Source organism: Anabrus simplex, chromosome 1, assembly GCF_040414725.1.
Source record: "Anabrus simplex isolate iqAnaSimp1 chromosome 1, ASM4041472v1, whole genome shotgun sequence".
Taxonomy (NCBI): Eukaryota; Metazoa; Arthropoda; class Insecta; order Orthoptera; family Tettigoniidae; genus Anabrus; species Anabrus simplex.
In genome coordinates, this window is record NC_090265.1 from 770,855,306 (window position 1) to 770,874,549 (window position 19,244).

General features: G+C 41.7%; 1 protein-coding gene across 3 annotated transcripts in view; it reads right to left on the minus strand.

The window, feature by feature from the left end:
* The window catches only part of Gdap2 (ganglioside induced differentiation associated protein 2), a 1,140,014-nt gene that overhangs the window by 238,766 nt on the left and 882,004 nt on the right, over positions 1-19,244 (minus strand). For all 3 annotated transcript variants that reach the window (XM_068225213.1, XM_068225211.1, XM_068225212.1), the window contains one exon: positions 14,224-14,333. In XM_068225213.1, the coding sequence (XP_068081314.1) occupies positions 14,224-14,333 (110 nt within the window). The remainder of the gene's footprint in view (positions 1-14,223; positions 14,334-19,244) is intronic.

Genomic DNA, 19,244 nt, shown 5'->3' on the forward strand with positions numbered 1-19,244 from the left:
TCTAAGTTCAGCCAACTTTGACTAATCATTAAATCAAATCATTAAATGATTACTCCAATAATTGCAAGGGAAGGCTTACCCTAACCTGTAATACATTCTGTGCTTAGTAGGTTGCTTTCATTAATATTCTGATATATGTGATTTTCATCCTTAGTAATGACATTGCATGCAGCCATGTTTGATTACTACCTGTCACGCTTTTTTGCCAACTGTTGGTATTGTCAGTGTTCACTGATTCTACCTCTCCTCACACTGCCTGCTACATGATATTGTGGCGATCCTTAAAAGACCGAATAAAAAATAATTACGAATCTGCTCGAACTTAGCAGATATGAAGTACACATCTTACAAGGAGATTAAAACAGGGACGAATATAGAAACAAATGAATCGTTGAGAAAGCAAAAGTTATACATATTAAAAATAACCTTAACCACACATCTTGCAGTGCGAAAGTGTTCTTCTTGAATGATTCCTGAATATAAAACACACGCGCACACATTTCTGAAGAGCCAGCAGGCAGGACAAAGTAAAGTGAAACCTTAAGATGTGTATTGTTTAATGTAACGCCTTGTGTAATATAAATGCCTACATGCTGGCCTATTTCCCACATTTTGGCTGATGATGACGCAAAACAGCGTTGAAACTAGTTCCAAGTGCAAATACATGTTATAAATAAACTATAACATTTTTGTATTGAAAAGGTGGACCGTTTTAAGTTTTCCTATCATCCATTCTCAGTTCAATACGGACAAAAATGAAATTCTTAGGTTTAAATTCTTCTTTGAATTATGAATTATCTGTATTTCGAATTAAACAATTTAAATAACGTGCAAAAACGTACCTCATGTTTCTGGGAACGAGAGCTGCTTCGAAGTAGGCAAGATTTTGAATTAACCGACTTAAATGCTGCTAAGAGAAAAAAGTCTACATACAAAGACACCCCATCATGACACCTATTGAAGGATAACCTAGTTACACTAGAAAGAGTAATAGCCATGTATTTTAAAAAAGTTCCCTACCTGGCAAAAAACATTCCTTCGAGACTAAACTACCGGTATGAGCTTATAGAAGACTTGCGATTAAAAATACCATTGCCTTCTATGACAATACCAAGCTGTATATCAAGAAATGCAGGATTAAAAAAAAAAAAGCAAATATATGTATTGATTTATACCAAACAGACGACATGATGACATTAGAATAGATGAATTCTGACTAAGAACTGCAGCATTAACGCCCTTCTTATTAACTGTTCATAAAACCATTGAAAAAGGCAGGCAAAACAATATGACTACGACAGGCATATCAAGATGAGTTATCTGACCTATTTACAATGAATGCTGCGGAGCAACACAGGTCCTCTAGTTGCTTCTTATTTTCTATTGTTCTGTTGTTTTCATTGATCCTAAAGTTTTGAAACATGCTAATATAGCATGCTCATTAAATTGACGTTCTCTATATTGCAAAGAACTTGTGTCAGCCTCACCTTAATTGACTTATGTATTTCCATGGTTGTACCCTAGAGGGAAGCTCCCTCGGTCGTGTGCACGGAGGATCGTTCTTTCGGCAAGACCTTTGTCTTATCTCTTTGGAGTGAATCTTTGCATTGTTATGGGTGCTGAATATAAAGATGGAGCCCTTGCAGACTGGAGCGGTGTTCTTATGTTATAAATGGGTTTATAACATATTTAAACATGACCCATACCACCTTGCTTCTTATTATTTTAATTACTGATATTACAGGTACGGTAATCTTTGTATTGATATTATTTCTGCAGTTAAATTGTACCGCTTGCCTCTTTTAATAATGGCCGGTTGATACACATCCTTGTACTCAGAGCGAGAATGGATTGTGTGTCTGTTGTTGATGTGATAGTATTGTGTTTGTGACTGGGTCTCTGATTGATTTATTTTGGTGTACTGCATTGTGAAATACTTTACCATCGTATGAATGAATGCCCTGTGTCTCGGCTCGGAGATCCATTTCGGGTCGTAGGGAGTGCATAAGTGATGGGTTTATGCGTGACTGTCAGGTCACTAACATGTTACTGCTAATCGCCTGAGCCGTGCACGCTATCCCTAACATATGTGAGACCCCATATTTGTGATCAGGTGAGTCACATTATAGGAGATTGTGTTCAACTTATTTACTGGTGCAACTGCTCATGTCATTTGCCGATGCTGGCAGTATGTATGTGTTTGTTTGCGTGTGTGGGCGTGTGAAAGGAGAGTAAAGATGACGTATCGATCAGTTTATTAAATATTTTCATTTTTTTCTGGACCTCATGCTTGTCGTTGGTACGGCTATTCTTGTTTTGCTTTGGTGTCCGTCCTGGCCGTTTGTCGACCTGGAGGCCGCCATGTTGTTTATTTTCATTTGGGCTACGTGTTGCCTGTGCTTCTCTTTGGTTTTGAATTTTAATTCTTGGGTCCAGAGATGCTGCTCTCTGTGTTAAGATGTGATCTTGCGTGCTCATTTATGTTTCTCTGGGTTTATTATTAACTATTCTATTCTGCTCCTCGCTGTGTGGGAATTATGATATGTAGTAATTGTTGAGACGATGTGGAAATAATAATAGAAGCGTGGGCTTGGAATTTCATTATGCTTGCTGAAAGAATGGTCGAACTAATCCCTGTGGATTGTAATTGCATCACGGTATTGTGTAGCGAGACTACAGTTGAAAAGGTGAGAGCGTTATATTAATAATTTCAGCCTGGTGTTTTGAAAAGAAAAGATGTGGTCACACATCAGTGATATGATTTCCAGTTGGATGGGTGTTGAACATGTATGTATTATCTCTTTTTGATTGCTGGCTTAATTTCTTATTTGTTTGTTTTGAATTTTTAAATTATTTTTAATAAACCCTCATTTGAATTTAATTTGATTTTACTGTTAGTAGTCTTAGTGTTTATCCTATACTGTGTTGAAATGAGGGACATTTCCAGTTCAGGGCTGTATCATTAGCCTTTCCTAGTCGCAGTGCACACCTCAATTCTCCCGTTGTGCGTACCATAATATGTCTGATATTATCTAAAAAGGGAGGGGTTCGGTTCAAATGGTAGCAGATGCGTGCTCGATTAGGATATCTCCTCTGGAAAAGAACCGGATCAGATAGAACTGGAAATGGTGTTTTATGTGGGATATATTAAGTGAGTCCTATTTCCCTCTTAGATTTAGTTTTGTGAAGCCAGTAATTTATCTTAATCCTGTGTGTTATTTGTAATTTATGCATTGTTATGTCCATTTGCATGTGTGTGTGTGTCGTCTTTTGTTACCGTTTAAATCTTGGGTGGAATATGGAAAGCGAGATACCTTTAAATATGAGTAAAGAAAGCAAAATTTTTGCCTGGGAAATCACCGACCTTGAGAAAGAAATGAGGGAAGGTATGGATGAGGTTAATGCATTGCTTGTGTCCGGTAGCGATAGTGGTAGATGCCCTGGCGATAGGAATGTGGTTGCTAGTAGAAATTGTGCCTTCGACGAGACCCGTGCAGAGATAGGTTTCCCCAATTCTAGGCCCGCTAGTGATCGTAGCGCTAATGTTAACCCTGTTTTTTATGTCGTCAGAAAATGGAAGGTCAATTTTTCAGGAGAAGGGGATAACTCCAGCGTCATTGAATTTCTTTGAGCGGGTGGAGGATATCGCCGAATGTAGCTCGATACCCCTTGATCTGTTTGCACCCGTCATCCCGGGGATGCTGGAAGGGCCAGCATTAAAATGGTATAGGCTGATCAAGTCAAATATTCAGTCATGGGACGATTTTGCTGCTTGCATCAAACAGCGATTTGGGTTGTCCGATATGGACTACTGTATGAAACAAGAAATTTTCTGAAGGACCCAGGGACTAGGGGAAGGTATTGATGATTACGCCACTGGCATTTTAACCCTTTTCAACCGTTTGTGTGTCAAGGTGCCTGAATCTGAATTTTTTGACCAGTTTCATCGAAATCTAGCCCCTGATTACAAATTATGCATTAAAAGATCTCAGGTTGAATGTGTTGATGATATTATCAATTTAGGTCATGAGTTCGAGTGGACAGTCTGCCAGAATAAACTGTACCGTCCGCCTCCTACTCCGTCCGACTGTTCATTTCCCGACGTTGCCTGTTGTACGCCCGTCAGATCAGTCTCTTTTGATGCAACACCTCCTCCGTTTCGCCCCTTTGGTAGTCCCGAATGCAGGTCCAGCATTGTATCTCTGCCTCGACGCTGTGTTAATGCCGTTCAACCTTCTAACTCGCCTATAGTAAACGATGGTGCAGCAAGGAAGTGCTGGAATTGTGGGAAATTAGGGCATGTTTCAAAGAATTGTTGGTCTAAGTCTCCTCTGAAATGTTCAAATTGTGGTCTAGCTGGTGTCACTCGGCACGTGTGTCCTCGGTGCAACCCTCAGCAGGGAAAATAAAGGCGCGTCAGTGTGATGGCCTGTCATTGGCGCCTGATGTTGGTGTTAATAAAAGGATCCGGGGCCTTCCCTCATCTACACCCTGGGCCAATATATATGTAGGATCGCGCATACTGTACCCCTTATTAGATACCAGTTCGTGTGTTTCCTTCGTGAACCAATCCATTGTGTCTTCTATGGATTTGAAATGTCTCCAAGCTGGTGAAAGCTTGGCAAATGTCTGCTGATGGCCGTCAGGTGTGTCCCGAGGGTCTAATCCAGTTGCATATTCAAATTCATAATCTTTCATGGGATTGGACATTCAATGTTGTTCTCGATCTATCTGTTCTGGTCATTTTAGGCACCGATTTTATGCTGGCTACTGGTCTATCCATTGATTTTATCACTCACACCTTTGCCTTTCACTTCAAGTGAGGCGTAAATTATCCCTTTGAAGCTCCCTTCCATCGTAGTGCAGTATGCGCCCTCTCATAATCCCAAAGTCTCAACGCCTCATGTGACCTGACTGACAACCAGAACTTGATGTTAAATGGTCTCTTGGAAGAATTTTCTGATGTTTTAACTGCTGATTTGGGTTGTGCTAAAAATTTCTCCTATTCCATCGAACTGAAAGACGATACCCCTGTTAGGTCGCCTCCATTCAGTTGCTCGCCTCCAAAACTGTCTGCAATGAGAGAAAGTGTTAACGACCTTTTTGAAAAGGTCATTAGTCCCTCAAAGTCTCCCTTCAGTAGCCCCGTCTTCCTTTTCCCCAAAAAGGACGGTAGATTCAGGTTTATTGTGGACTATCGTAAGGTGAATAAGAATATAGTCTTTGACAGTTTCCCCTTGCCCAACATTGAAAGTGCTTTTCAACATTTTCATGGCGCTAAATTCTTCACCGTTGTCGACTTCAACTCAGCATATTACCACTGCCTTTGCCACTCCTTTTGGACTATTTGAGTTTAATAAAGTACCAATGGGCATCTCTATTGGTGGACAAGCGCTCAGCCGCATGATGGATTCGATCTTCGGAGATCTGAAATTTTCCTATGTCTTCAATTTTTTGGATAATCTTCTGATTTTTTCACCAAGCTTTGAGGAGCACCTTGCTCACCTTCGAGAAGTTCTTAGTCGCTTGCACAAGCACGGGTTTACTATCAACCCGAAAAAGGTGTCTCTTTGCTCCAAGAGTTTAAATTTCCTTGGTCATGTCATATCCAATTCCGGCATCGCCATGATCCCTGACAGGGTAAAATGCATCAGAGAGTTTCCCCGCCGAAATAATGTCCGCGGTTTGAGAAGATTCCTTGGTATGGTTTGTTTTTACAGCCGTTTCATCAAAGATTTTTCCCAAATTTCGGCCCCCTTAAACCTTCTGAAAAGGAAAACTCCCATTTAATCTGGGGAGAAGCTCAAACCCGTGCTTTTGATCAACTGAAGAATGCCCTTTGTGAAGCACCTGTTCTCCACAGTCCAAAATTTTCCCGTGACTTTGTCCTGCAGTGTGACTCCAGAGAACTTGCCGTTTCTGCTGTGCTTAACCAATCCGATGAGGACGGGAAGCTAGTCCCTATTGCATACTTTAGCAAGTTGTTGCATGGAGATGAGTTACGTTATTCCATTTATGAAAAGGAATGTCTGGCCATAGTCTTAGGTGTTGACAAATTCCGATCTTATTTAGAACACCGTCATTTCTTCGTCCACACGGACAACCAAGCGACTTGGCAGGACAGCTAGGTGGATCCTCCGGCTATCAGCTTATAAATTCATGGGAAGGACAATGTTGTGGCCGACTGTCTGTCACGTATGTTCGACAGCATAAATGAGTCTGAGGTCGAACCTGAAGAAAACTGCCGTCAGTCTGATACAGTAGAAAGTATCAATATTTTGCAAAGTTATCCTTGGTCCTTCATGAACATTTCTGAGCACCAAAAAGATGACAGTGAGTGTCTTTTTTTTTTTCTTTTGCTAGGGGCTTTACGTCGCACCGACACAGATAGGTCTTATGGCGACGATGGGATAGGAAAGGCCTAGGAGTTGGAAGGAAGCGGCCGTGGCCTTAATTAAGGTACAGCCCCAGCATTTGCCTGGTGTGAAAATGGGAAACCACGGAAAACCATCTTCAGGGCTGCCGATAGTGGGATTCGAACCTACTATCTCCTGGATGCAAGCTCACAGCCGCGCGCCTCTACGCGCACGGCCAACTCGCCCGGTACAGTGAGTGTCAGGAACTGATGAAAGGAGTTGCTGATGGGTTTCTTTGAGACAAGTCATTTAGTATCAAATGAGGGTTGTTAGTTCATCGCAGCCGTAAAAATGGAAAAGATAAGATTTATGTTCCTGTTAAATTAAGGCCCATGATGCCACACTATTACCATGATTCTTACTTGGGCACTCATCTAGGTCAGTACAAAACCCTGCATCGAGTCTCTCGAGATTTCTATTGGTCTAATCTGAAAAAGGAAGTGTTAGAGTATGTGAAAAGTTGCGATGTATGCCAACAGTGTAAACCTGCGCAATCTTCTCAAATTGGTCTTCATTCCACTGACACTGCATCCTACCCTGGAGAAAAGCTATTTCTCGATTATTTCTGTCCTCTCACGAGATCCAAGAATGGCAACGTTGGAATCCTGTCCGTTGTGGACGCCTTCTCTAAATTCGTATGGTTGTTCCCAGTCCAAAAAATAAACTCAAACAACGCCGTCTACCTTTTATCTCAGCATATTTTGGGAATTTATGGCCCCCTGAAAGTGTTAGTGATGGACAATGCATCTACTTTCAGCAGTCGTAGATTTCCATTTCGTCACCTGTGTTTTGGGTGGGGAGTGAAGCAGGTTTTTCTGAGCCCCCACTACCCCAAAGCTTCTCACGTTGAAAGATTTCACCGCAACCTCAAATCATGTTTGAGTGCTTTCCATAGCGCTGATTAGCGCAGTTGAGATGATAATCTGGATGTTTTTGTTCTAGGCTTCAACAGTGCTGTGCATGAATCGCACTGGCACATGCCAGCTAATTTACTTCTAGGAAGGAACATTACTGACCCGCTCCAGTTGAAATGCGACATTGGCTATCTGTCCGAGCCATCGAGAAACATGGATGTTGAGGGAAAATGGAAGGAAGCTGTTGCGCACTTGGTCTTGCCCGAGACCGGGTGGCAAAGAGGTTCGACCAGGGGAGGAAAAGGGTCACCCTGGAAGTTGGAGACCTGGTGGGGGTAAAGATGTTCCCGATAAGCTCGGCAGCGGACCATGTTGCGGCCAAACTCTGCCATAAGTGGTCTAATCCCAAAAGAATAGTAAGGTTCTTGGGACCAGTAACAGTGGAGTTAGAGGATCTGACCAATAAGAGGTTATCCAAGGCTCACATGAGTCTGTTAAAGCCATATCATCAATGGAGCCAGTAAAGTTTGACTCAGTTTCAATTTTATTTTAGTAGTAACACATGTTCGATTGGCTTGTTGTACAATTACCTGTGTTCTAAAGTCCTTTTTCTTTCAGGGAAATTTGATATAGGGGAAAAAAGGGAGAATCAAAGGAAATATCGGTGACACTGATTGTAGACAAGATGAAATAAGTTGCAAATCCCTTGGAAACGTATGGATGTTACGTAATTATGACTTCCCCTTGGTTATCTGATGCCGAATGAAGGAAGTGTTAAATGAATTACTTGAAATAGACTGATTGATTCAGCGTGATATTGTTTATGAAAGCATTGAGCCTCAGATTGAGGTGGACTGCATTTATGCACTGATGTAACTCCTTTGTAATTATGCATATATGTGTTGTCCTAGTTTTAGTTTAGATTTTAAGGTCATCTAGCATTTAGCAGTGCGCACACTTTAGATTTAAAAATTGAAACCTGATTTTAAAATGTGTCTCCTTGTCTGATCAACAAGAACAGACACATTTTAAAACAGGGGCAGCCTGAAGATGAAACATGCTAATATGGCATGTTCATTAAATTGATGTTTTCTATATTGCAAAGAACTTGTGTTAGCCTCACCTCAATTGACTTATGTATTTCTATGATTGTACCCTAGAGGGCAGCTCCCTCGGTCATGTGCATGGAGGATTGTTCTTTCGGCGAGACCTTTGTCTTATCTCTTTGGAGTGAATCTTTGCATTGTTATGGGTGCTGAATATAAAGATGGAGCCCTCGCAGATTGGAGCGGCGTTCTTATGTTATAAATGGGTTTATAACATATTTAAACATGACCCATACTACCTTGCTTCTTATTATTTTAATTACTAATATTACAGATACGGTAATCTTTATATTATTCCTGCGGTTAAATTGTACTGTTTGCCTCTTTTAATAATGGCCGGTTGATACACATCCTTGTACTCAGAGCGAGAATGGATTGTGTGTGTGTTGTTGATGTGATAGTATTGTGTTCGTGACTGGGTCTCTGATTGATTTGTTTTGGTGCACTGCATTGTGAAATACTTTGCCTGTGTCTCGGCTCGGAGATCCATTTCGGGTCGTAGGGAGTGCATAAGTGATGGGTTTATGCGTGACTGTTACGTCACTAATAGGTTGATGCTAATTGCCTGAGCCGTGCACGCTATTCCTAACATGTGGGACCCCATATTTGTGATCAGGTGAGTCACATTATAGGAGATTGTGTTCAACTTATTTACTGGTGCAACTGCTCATGTCATTAGCTGATGCTGGCAGTGTGTATGTGTTTGTTTGCATGTGTGGGCGTGTGAAAGGAGAGTAAAGATGATGTATCGATCACTTTATTAAATATTTTCATTTTTTTCTGGACCTCATGCTTGTCATAGGTACGGCTATTCTTGTTTTGCTTTGGTGTCCGTCCTGGCCGTTTGTTGACCTGGAGGCCACCATGTTGTTTATTTTCGTTCGGGCTATGCGTTGCCTGTGCTTCTCTTTGGTTTTGAATTTTAATTCTTGGGTCCAGAAATGCTGCTCTCTGTGTTAAGATATGACCTTGCGCGCTCATTTATGTTTCTCTGGGTTTATTGTTAACTATTCTATTCTGCTCCTCACTGCGTGGGAATTATGATGTGTAGTAATTGTTGAGACGATGTGGAAATAATAATAGACGCGTGGGCTTGGAATTTCATTATGCTCACTGAAAGAATGGTCGAACTAATCCCTGTGGATTGTAATTGCATCACGGTATTGTGTAGCGAGGCTACAGTTGAAAAGGTGAGAGCATTATATTAACAATTTCAGCCTGGTGTTTTGAAAAGAAAAGATGTGGTCACACATCAATGATATGATTTTCAGTTGGATGGGTGTTGAACATGTATGTATTATCTCTTTGATTGCTGGCTTCATTTCTTATTTGTTCTTTTTGAATTTTTTTAATTATTTTCAATAAACCCTCATTTGAATTTAATTTGATTTTTCTGTTAGTGTCTTAGTGCTTATCCTATACTGTGTTCTTGCATTGAAATGAGGGACATTTTCAGTTCAGGGCTGTGTCATTAGCTTCTCATAGTCACGGTCCACGCCTCGATTCTCCCGATTCTGTCTGATATTATCTAAAAAGGGAGGGGTTCGGTTCAGTTTTTCTCATGTTTCTTTCTTCTAGTACTTCCAGTTTATCTAAACTATAGTTCAAAACTAGACATTGTAGACATTCTGGATTCTTCAGGTTATATTTGTGCCTTATTTTAAGATTTTTAGATAAACATTTCTTGTTGTAAAAATTCTTAGTAATGCCATACGCTCTTTCCATCTTGTGTAAACTTTCTTCTACAGCAGATTTTTCTAAACCATTTTCTTGAATTACTTCTCCCAGGTGTTGAAATGTCTTTATTCCATGAATAGGTGTTGTCAAAATTTTGGAGTATTTATGTTTGTAATAAATTTGTTTGTTTTCTATAGAGATTCTCAAACGTGTTTTGTTGGCTGTTTCTTCCAAGAGACTTATTTGTTCTGTTGCGTCTATTAGGCTCCCTGAAAGTATAGCAAAATCATCTGTAAATGCCAGGCAATTAATTTCAACACCTTTGTTCTTCCTCCCCAAAATTATTGGAAAAAATTTATCTTCTTTTAATTTTGCATTCCAAATTCTTACAATTTTCTCTAGAATACAGCAGAACAGAACTGGCGACAAGCCATCACCTTGCCATACGCCTGTGTTTATTGTGGTAAGTTTTAATATTAATTTATTATCATTATTAATAATGTTGATCTAACGAATCCAAAGCAGTGAAGAAGACCTTGAAATAGGGTGAAACATGTATGCACGATTAATACATAATAAATAGTAATGACTGACTATTAACTTTCTTTAAAGTATGATGTGTCTGCCCACATTTTGCTGGTCCTCCTCCCGTAACAATAATCATTACACAACTCTGTTTGAATAGCCCGGGTGTTCTAGAGAAACTGAGCAGCTAACAGTCAAGCTGATTCAAATGTGCTAGCCATCAGGCGATCACATGATTCTCCTTCCCACCTGACCATCTCGAGGTATGCACCCAGCTGCTGAACTGTAAATTTGAATTAGCTAAGTATGTAGGCCTATTTACAGTATGTATGTATGTATATACATAACCCTGCACTTCAGTTTGAACTGATATTGTAACTCAGAGCTTTTATCTAAGGCATTGCATAGCTGTGAGCTTACATTCACAAGATCATGGGTTTGAATCCCACTGTTGGTAGCCCTGAAGATGGTTTTCACAATAGGCAAATGCTGGTGCTGTACATTACTTAATGTCACAGCTGCTATCTTTCCCATCCTTATGTCACTGAATATCTTCAATATGTTCATTGGTGGTGGCTTTAACTTGTTTCCGTGTAATTAACTTGTTCCAATAAATTCACTTCTGCCTGTGGATGTACTTTCGATGGTTGAACAGACCAATTTTAGCATGGAATAAGTGTCCACACAGATTGCACAGAGGGTGTGGTTGTGCCATAAGCAGTTTTCATGCTTCCCTGCTGGTCTCTTCACATCTGTGTTGTTCCCCTTCAAACAGATTGCCAGCAGCAGGGATGGTCTGGCGCCAAATAACTGTACGGTCATGAGCAAGCGTGCCCCAGGTTTGTGGATTGAGACCTGCTATCATAGTGTGCTTAAGATGGTCCTTGTAGCACCATACGGGGCCTCCACAAGATCTGTAGCTAGAAAAAAGTTCACCTTACAGGATTTGGTGTGGAAATACGATGGACATGGCCAGTCCATCTAAACCGATGACCAATGACGGACGATTCTATGCTCATGGCATGCGCTTTCTCAAGAACGGCAATGTTGGCGACATGGTCTTCGCTTTTGATCCTAAGGATGGATCAAAGTTTTTGTTGGTGGAAATGCTCAAGCTTTCCCAAGTCACGTCGGTAAAGGGTCCAAGTTTCACAACCATAGCCTTGTGATGTCTTCACGGCCACGTCTTTGTTCATGAACACCCGGTGTGACAGTCGTCCAAATGCTGCATGGGCAGCACCAATTCTCTTCTCCACATCTTGCTCACAGTTACAGCGCACATACAGGATACTACCCAAGTACAAAAAGTGGTCTACCTGCTCCAGTGGAGTGTCTGAGATGGAGATGTTGAAATGTGGAAGGGTTGTGCCTGGTGAAGGGTGTGTCAGGACCTTGGTCTTTTGTACGTTAATGGTTAGACCAAAACGATAACATGCACTTTTGTAGCAGTTAACTGATTGCTGCAATTCCTCTGGTGTGAGTGTAGGTGATGCAGCATCATCTGCATACAGCATTTTGGTTACCTCTGTAACCTGGGTGAGCCTCCAGGCTAGGTTGAAAAGCCCTCCATGAAACGATACCTAAACACCAAACCTGCATTGTTCGTAGAAGATTCATTTAGCATGGCAGCCAAATATAATGCAAATAGTGTTCGAGCAAGCACACACCCCTGTTTCAGTCCATGAGTACGGTAACAGAAAATTCATCTGAGATCCTATTCTGATAGCAAACATGTCTGGTCATGGACGGCTTGAACCAGATCAACAAAACGCTGAGGACAGCCAAAGTGTTTCAGTACCGCCCATAGAGCAGGTCTTGGAACAGAAACAAATGCATTTTCCAGGTCATAAAAGACTAAAAAGAGAGAATTCTGTTTCTCTCTGCATTTTTCCTGAAGTTGCCTTGCACAGAAGATCAGATCAGTTGTGCCTCTGAAAGTTAGAAACACACACTGGGACTCTGGGAGGACTCTCTCAGAGATAACCTGAAGTCAGTTAAGCAGAATTCTTGTGAGAATTAAAAGTCAATATGTTAGTATAACATTAAACCAGTGGCACAAAAAAAAAATTTATATATATATCTAAGGCATTGACCACGGTCGGTCGGTCGGTCGGTCGGTCGGTCGGTCGGTCGGTCGGTCGGTCGGTCGGTCGGTCGGTCGGTCGGTCGGTCGGTCGGTCGGTCGGTCGGTCGGTCGGTCGGTCGGTCGGTCGGTCGGTCGGTCGGTCGGTCGGTCGGTCGGTCGGTCGGTCGGTCGGTCGGTCGGTCGGTCGGTCGGTCGGTCGGTCGGTCGGTCGGTCGGTCGGTCGGTCGGTCGGTCGGTCGGTCGGTCGGTCGGTCGGTCGGTCGGTCGGTCGGTCGGTCGGTCGGTCGGTCGGTCGGTCGGTCGGTCGGTCGGTCGGTCGGTCGGTCGGTCGGTCGGTCGGTCGGTCGGTCGGTCGGTCGGTCGGTCGGTCGGTCGGTCGGTCGGTCGGTCGGTCGGTCGGTCGGTCGGTCGGTCGGTCGGTCGGTCGGTCGGTCGGTCGGTCGGTCGGTCGGTCGGTCGGTCGGTCGGTCGGTCGGTCGGTCGGTCGGTCGGTCGGTCGGTCGGTCGGTCGGTCGGTCGGTCGGTCGGTCGGTCGGTCGGTCGGTCGGTCGGTCGGTCGGTCGGTCGGTCGGTCGGTCGGTCGGTCGGTCGGTCGGTCGGTCGGTCGGTCGGTCGGTCGGTCGGTCGGTCGGTCGGTCGGTCGGTCGGTCGGTCGGTCGGTCGGTCGGTCGGTCGGTCGGTCGGTCGGTCGGTCGGTCGGTCGGTCGGTCGGTCGGTCGGTCGGTCGGTCGGTCGGTCGGTCGGTCGGTCGGTCGGTCGGTCGGTCGGTCGGTCGGTCGGTCGGTCGGTCGGTCGGTCGGTCGGTCGGTCGGTCGGTCGGTCGGTCGGTCGGTCGGTCGGTCGGTCGGTCGGTCGGTCGGTCGGTCGGTCGGTCGGTCGGTCGGTCGGTCGGTCGGTCGGTCGGTCGGTCGGTCGGTCGGTCGGTCGGTCGGTCGGTCGGTCGGTCGTGATACTTAAAGGAACAATTTTACTTTTACCAAGGTCCCGAATGTATGATCTGAAGAATGAGCCATCTCCCAAATTGTGCCATGTACTGAACTTCTGCATTTTTTTTTTTTTTTTTTTTTTACAATTTGCTTTACCTTGCACCAACACAGTTAAGTCTTATGGCGATGATGGGATAAGAAAGGGCTAGGAGTGGGAAGGAAATGGCCGTGGCTTTCATTAGGTACAGCCTCAGCATTTGCCTGGTATGAAAATTGGAAACCACAGAAAACCATCTTCAGAGCTGCCAACAGTGGAGTTTGAACCCACTATCACCTGAATGCAAATTCACAGCTGCACAACCCTAACTGCATGGCTATTTGCATGGTGTTTTATTTTCTTTAAGGACTCATAAGAGGCTGAAAGTCACCATGCTGAGTATGATGGTACATGTTCCACAAGTTATTAAGATCAAGGGAAACACAGTATCACATACAAGTGAAAACTTCTATGATTGTTTGATACTGTATCTGCAAAACTAGCAGTATTTGAATCCTTGAAGACAAGAAAATAAAAATCCTTCTTAGCCTATCTGTACCAAAGTAACTGTATGACTCCCGGTGATGTGTACTTACGTATTGCTATGTGTGCACCCTCATCCGGAGGATAGTTTCGACGAACAGAATTGATTACACATACAGCTACAGTAGAAAGGTTCAATTCACAGGCTTTTTGAAGAACGTTCCTGTAACAGAAAAATAAATTGGTGTAAATTTCTAAGTTTAAAATTGTTATAAAGTAGTCAGTATTAATGTTAATTTTGTAGTAATGATGAGCATTACCTATGCAGCTGAGACCTGAACAATGACAAGCAGGAAGGAGAGTACAATTCAAACCAGCAAAATGAAATATCTAAGAAGTATGATAGGACAGACAAGGAAAGACAGATTGATAAATGAACATGTGAGAAAGGAGGTTGCAATGAAAAACCTAAATGAGAGAATTGGTAGGAGTACAGAAGGTAATTTAGGATCTCTGGGGATGATTTTCAAAGGGTAATTAGCTTATGAAAAGCCATGTCTCCACCAAAGATCACGCTCAGTTGGAAAGCCAGCATTTCTAGCTATAGGCCAGCAACATAATTTCCATTGCAACAGATTTTCTTGCAGAGCTAGCATGTCTATCTTATCCCATTCCTCCTGACAGGCTTTCCAGAGGGCTATGATAGTGCGTGTATGTCTATTTCCTAAGGCCCTTTTAGGAGTCCAAGTACGCAGAAGTCCCTGGGTGACCCATTAGGTGCCTTCACTGGAATGTTAGTAAAAGGATTTGTACAGATTCCAGTTTCCAGCTCCATTCTCTCTAAGAGCAGACTAGTCGAACGAGAGGTGTGGCTGGATGTTTTATCTTGATGTACCCATACCTGAATTTTTGCCCTCCCATACAGTGCTGGGACTTCTGTGTTGTAAATGGGTGTTAAAACCTATTGCTGATAGATAGTATGTAGAGTTCGCCTTCACATTATTAGCGAAACGGAGAATGGTTAACTTACCATTGTAACACTATCCAGCAATTATCATGAAACCCCTTGAAAAAATTCTCTGGCATTCTTTTTATTATTATTTACATTTTATGGCCTTCATTGGAGCACTCTAGCCAACTTTATACAAAGAATTTTTCAGTTTCCTGTCAGCCCAGTACTTCTTCATTCTCTCTGATCTTATCCTTCTTTCTTCATCGGAAATCACCCTTCCTATTGTCTGTTTGTTGATTCTGGTTTGCAGTCTGGTTTGCTTGTCTGTGAGTTTGCTGATTTTGTTGGTTTTGTTTCTTAGGTCTTCCACTGTAATTTGTAGTTCATCCATATCTTCCTTGATTTCTGTAATCCACTTAATGTTGCACTTACTATTCCATAATTTTTCTATTATTCTCCTGATGATCCTGTTCTCTGGTGTCTTGATTAAATGTCCAAAAAATGAAATGCGTTTCTTCCTGATTGGGCTCATTACTGGTTCTATTTCCTTGTAGACTGTTTCATTAGAAGCTACTATCCAGTGTCCATCTTTTTGGCATGATTTGTTGATGAACGTTCTAATGATTCTTCTCTCTATCTTGAGTATTTTGTCTATTTGTGCAGTGTTAGTTGTTTTGAAGTTGGTTTCACTTGCATTATGTTATTTCTGGTTGAGTGACTGTTTGTAGTGTTTTAATTTTGTTGCTATTGACAGCCCATTTTTGTTGTAGGTATTCTTGGTGACATTTTGCTCTGGTCAATTTATTTATTCTGTTATGCCATGCTGGCTTTTCATTGAGGTTATATGTTATGATTTCTCCCAGATATTTAAATTTATCTACAATTTCGATTTCTTGGTTTCCTATGGCAATTTTGTTTATGAGTGGTGAGTCAGTAAACATGATTACTGTCTTTTCAAAAGATATTCCAAGACCAATTTTCTTTGCTATTTCCTGTAGTGATATAACTTGTTGTCTGGTTTCCTGAATATTGTTGGACAAGAGAGCAAGGTCATCAGCAAATCCTAGGCAATTTAAACTTATGTTGTCTTTGGGTCTTCCAATTCGGATAATCTTTGGGTTAATCTTATACCATTCCCTCATTATATATTCCAAGGCACAGTTGAATAGCAGTGGTGACAAGCAATCTCCTTGTCTTAAGCCTGTTTTTATGATGAATGGCTCAGAGAATTCCCATCTGAACTTGACTTTGGATTTAGTGTTGGTTAAGGTGAGTTCTAACAATTTGATTAATTTTGGATGGAGCCCAAATTTCTTAAAATTTTCAACATTGAAGGTCTATGGATACAGTCGTAAGCATTTTTGAAGTCCACGAAGGTTATTACAAGAGGTTTGTTTTGCTTCTTGTAATATGCTATGGCTAAGTTAAAGTGATGAATTGTTCTGCACAGCTTCTCCAAGGTCTGAAGTCTCCTTGGTATTCACCTAATTCTTCCTTTAGTTACTCTTTGATCCTCCTGTATAGGATTCTAGAGAAAATCTTCTATGTGCAGTCTAAGAAAGAGAGACCTCTGTAATTATCTGTGTTACGGAGTATTGTGGATTTGCAGAGGTGAAAGAAGGTGTGGGGGTGAACAGGTCTCAAAATACGAAATTAAAGTTAAGATAAAATTTAACAAGGTTATATTTTCTTTGCAAAATCAAGAAATAACAAATAGAACAGGTACTCAGTAGCCGAAACACAAATCGATAATGTACAATTACAGTGATTACAGGATTTGGGCTCCGAGAGCCAGACACACAATTCTTGAGCTATAAGCCCAACCTTACGATATAAAGAATTCAACAAAGGGGCAGAAGACCCCAATCATGCCCAGGAGCACTTGCTCCCAATTACACAGTAAAGCCTCCTCGAGGCGTGCAGAAAATAAATTTTAAGAAAGAGCGACTCGCTCTTAAGTTCAAGCCTATCAAAGGCCACACCAAACTCCACATTCAAGTTGTCCTCCAAGGACATGAAAACAGGGGTAAAAGTACCCAACCTACTGAGGCCTATTATGTAAAGAAACAGGTCAATTACATGGCCTCTAAAATACCAACTTGAGAGGAGGCGTACTTGCACTCCTAATACACTTTATATAAAACCTACTTGGCACTAGGCAGTTACTGCAAGGGCTAATCCCATACTAGAGAGGTGACTTATAGAAGAAGACAATTTACATTACATTAAGGAAGAAACGGTTGAGAAAATAAATTCACCTCAACGCAATATGAGTGGGAGCTCGAGAGGGTTAAGCACTCTCTATCCCAATATGTAGTTTAAAAGATAGAATAGATACTAGGTGTCTTTACATTTTAGGGGAAAAGTTACATGGTAGAAAGGCTTCGGACCTGCCCCGAGAGTTAAACTGCTGAGCTAGCAAGAAAAGAAGTTATTAAACGGCCATTACCTGGTGGCTGAACTGCTGCCCGAAGAAAGAGGCGCTTCCCGCCCCCTGATACGTACTTTACACACAGATAGATGTTACTGAAGTGGCCCGGAGACCCGAAAATCAGCAGTTTATATACCCTCGTGGAAAGTTCGAGGCATTTCAGGAATGAGAACACCCTCCCACAAGAATTTTATTGGCTAATAATGAAAACCCCTAGACTAGATGAAGAAGAAACACATTATTGGTGGAAAATTAATTACAGAAAATTATGATTGGCCAGTTTCAAAACTGGCAGAAAGAAAGGGTTAATATTGCCAACTTAAACAATAACTGAAAGAAATTTAACAAAGAACAAATTTATGAATTCAAAATTTCTCCAAAAAACACATTTCTTTCACTTCGCGCTACGGTGCATAATTGTAGTCCTTCAGTAGTGCCACCTGGAAGAGAATGTCCACACTTCTTACTACAGGCAAAACAAAAATACATCAAAAACGACCCAGTTCAGAAACTTCAAAATTTACAAGTAGGGACATCTTCTGAGAAACTTGAAAATTAACAAAGTAGATAAAGTTCAGACTTCCTCCAGTAGAGGAGTTTCAACTGGCGCATGGTTTGAATTAGTGGCGTGGAGGTGTACCGCCCGGTAAAATCTGGATTGCTTTTATCTCCTTTTTTGTGGAGTGGGTGGATTATGGCTGTGGTCCAATGTTCGGGAAACTTTTCTGTTATCCAGATTTCTCTTAGGGCATATGTAAGGATGTTCGAACTGTATCACTGGCATATTTCCACATTTCTGTGAAAACTTGGTCTTCTCCACATGCCTTATAATTTTTCAACTCTCTGAGTGCTGTTTCCACCTCTTGGATTGTTGGGGGGTTTAGGAGTTCAGGCAGGGTTTTGATGGGCATGTCTGCATAAATTGCTAATAGTTCCTGGGGTTCTTCACAATTCAAAAGTTTAATGAATGCTTTTGCCATGATTTTGGCATTTTCCTTGTCATTATGTGTCATTTTTCCATCCTCACTTTTCAGTATTAACGTGGGAGGGGCAAATTTTTGAACTTGTTTTCCATACATTTTAAAAGTCTCTGGAATTGGTTTTGTGGTAATTTTCTTCTATTGAGTTGATTAAATATTTCTGTGATTGTCTCTTGGTTTGCCTAATAATTTGTGTGTTTGAAATTTTAACCACGCCTGATGTCTTTCTTCATGAATTTTGTCATAATCTGAGGTCCACCAGGCATGTTTTTATGTGTGTTCAATGGGGCTAAATTTTCAGCTTGTTGCCTGAGAATTGGAACCAGTTCTTGTAAGTTATCTGTCAGTTTTATGTTTTGTGTGACTTCTCTATATATATCATTTCTAATTAATTGGTGTGGATCAAAGTTCCTCTTTCGCTTATTGTGTTTTGGTTTCGTTTTTAGTGGTGTGAACTTAATTTTGATTTTGACTATGTAATGATCTGAACCTATAACTACTCCTCTTAATACTTTAACACTGTAGATTTCTCTGTGGAAGGTTTTGTCCATAAATACGTGATCCAGTTGCCATTCCCCTTTTCTCCAATCAGGATGTTCCCAAGTTTTAAGTTTGTTGGGTCTCCTTTTGAAGTATGTGGACTTTGAGATCAGTTTGTGTTCTCTGCAGAGTTCAACAATTCTTTGACCATTCTTATTTGTATGTTTATGTGGAGCCCATTTCGCAATGATATCTCGGTATTTCTTTTCTCTTCCGAGTTGGGCATTGAAG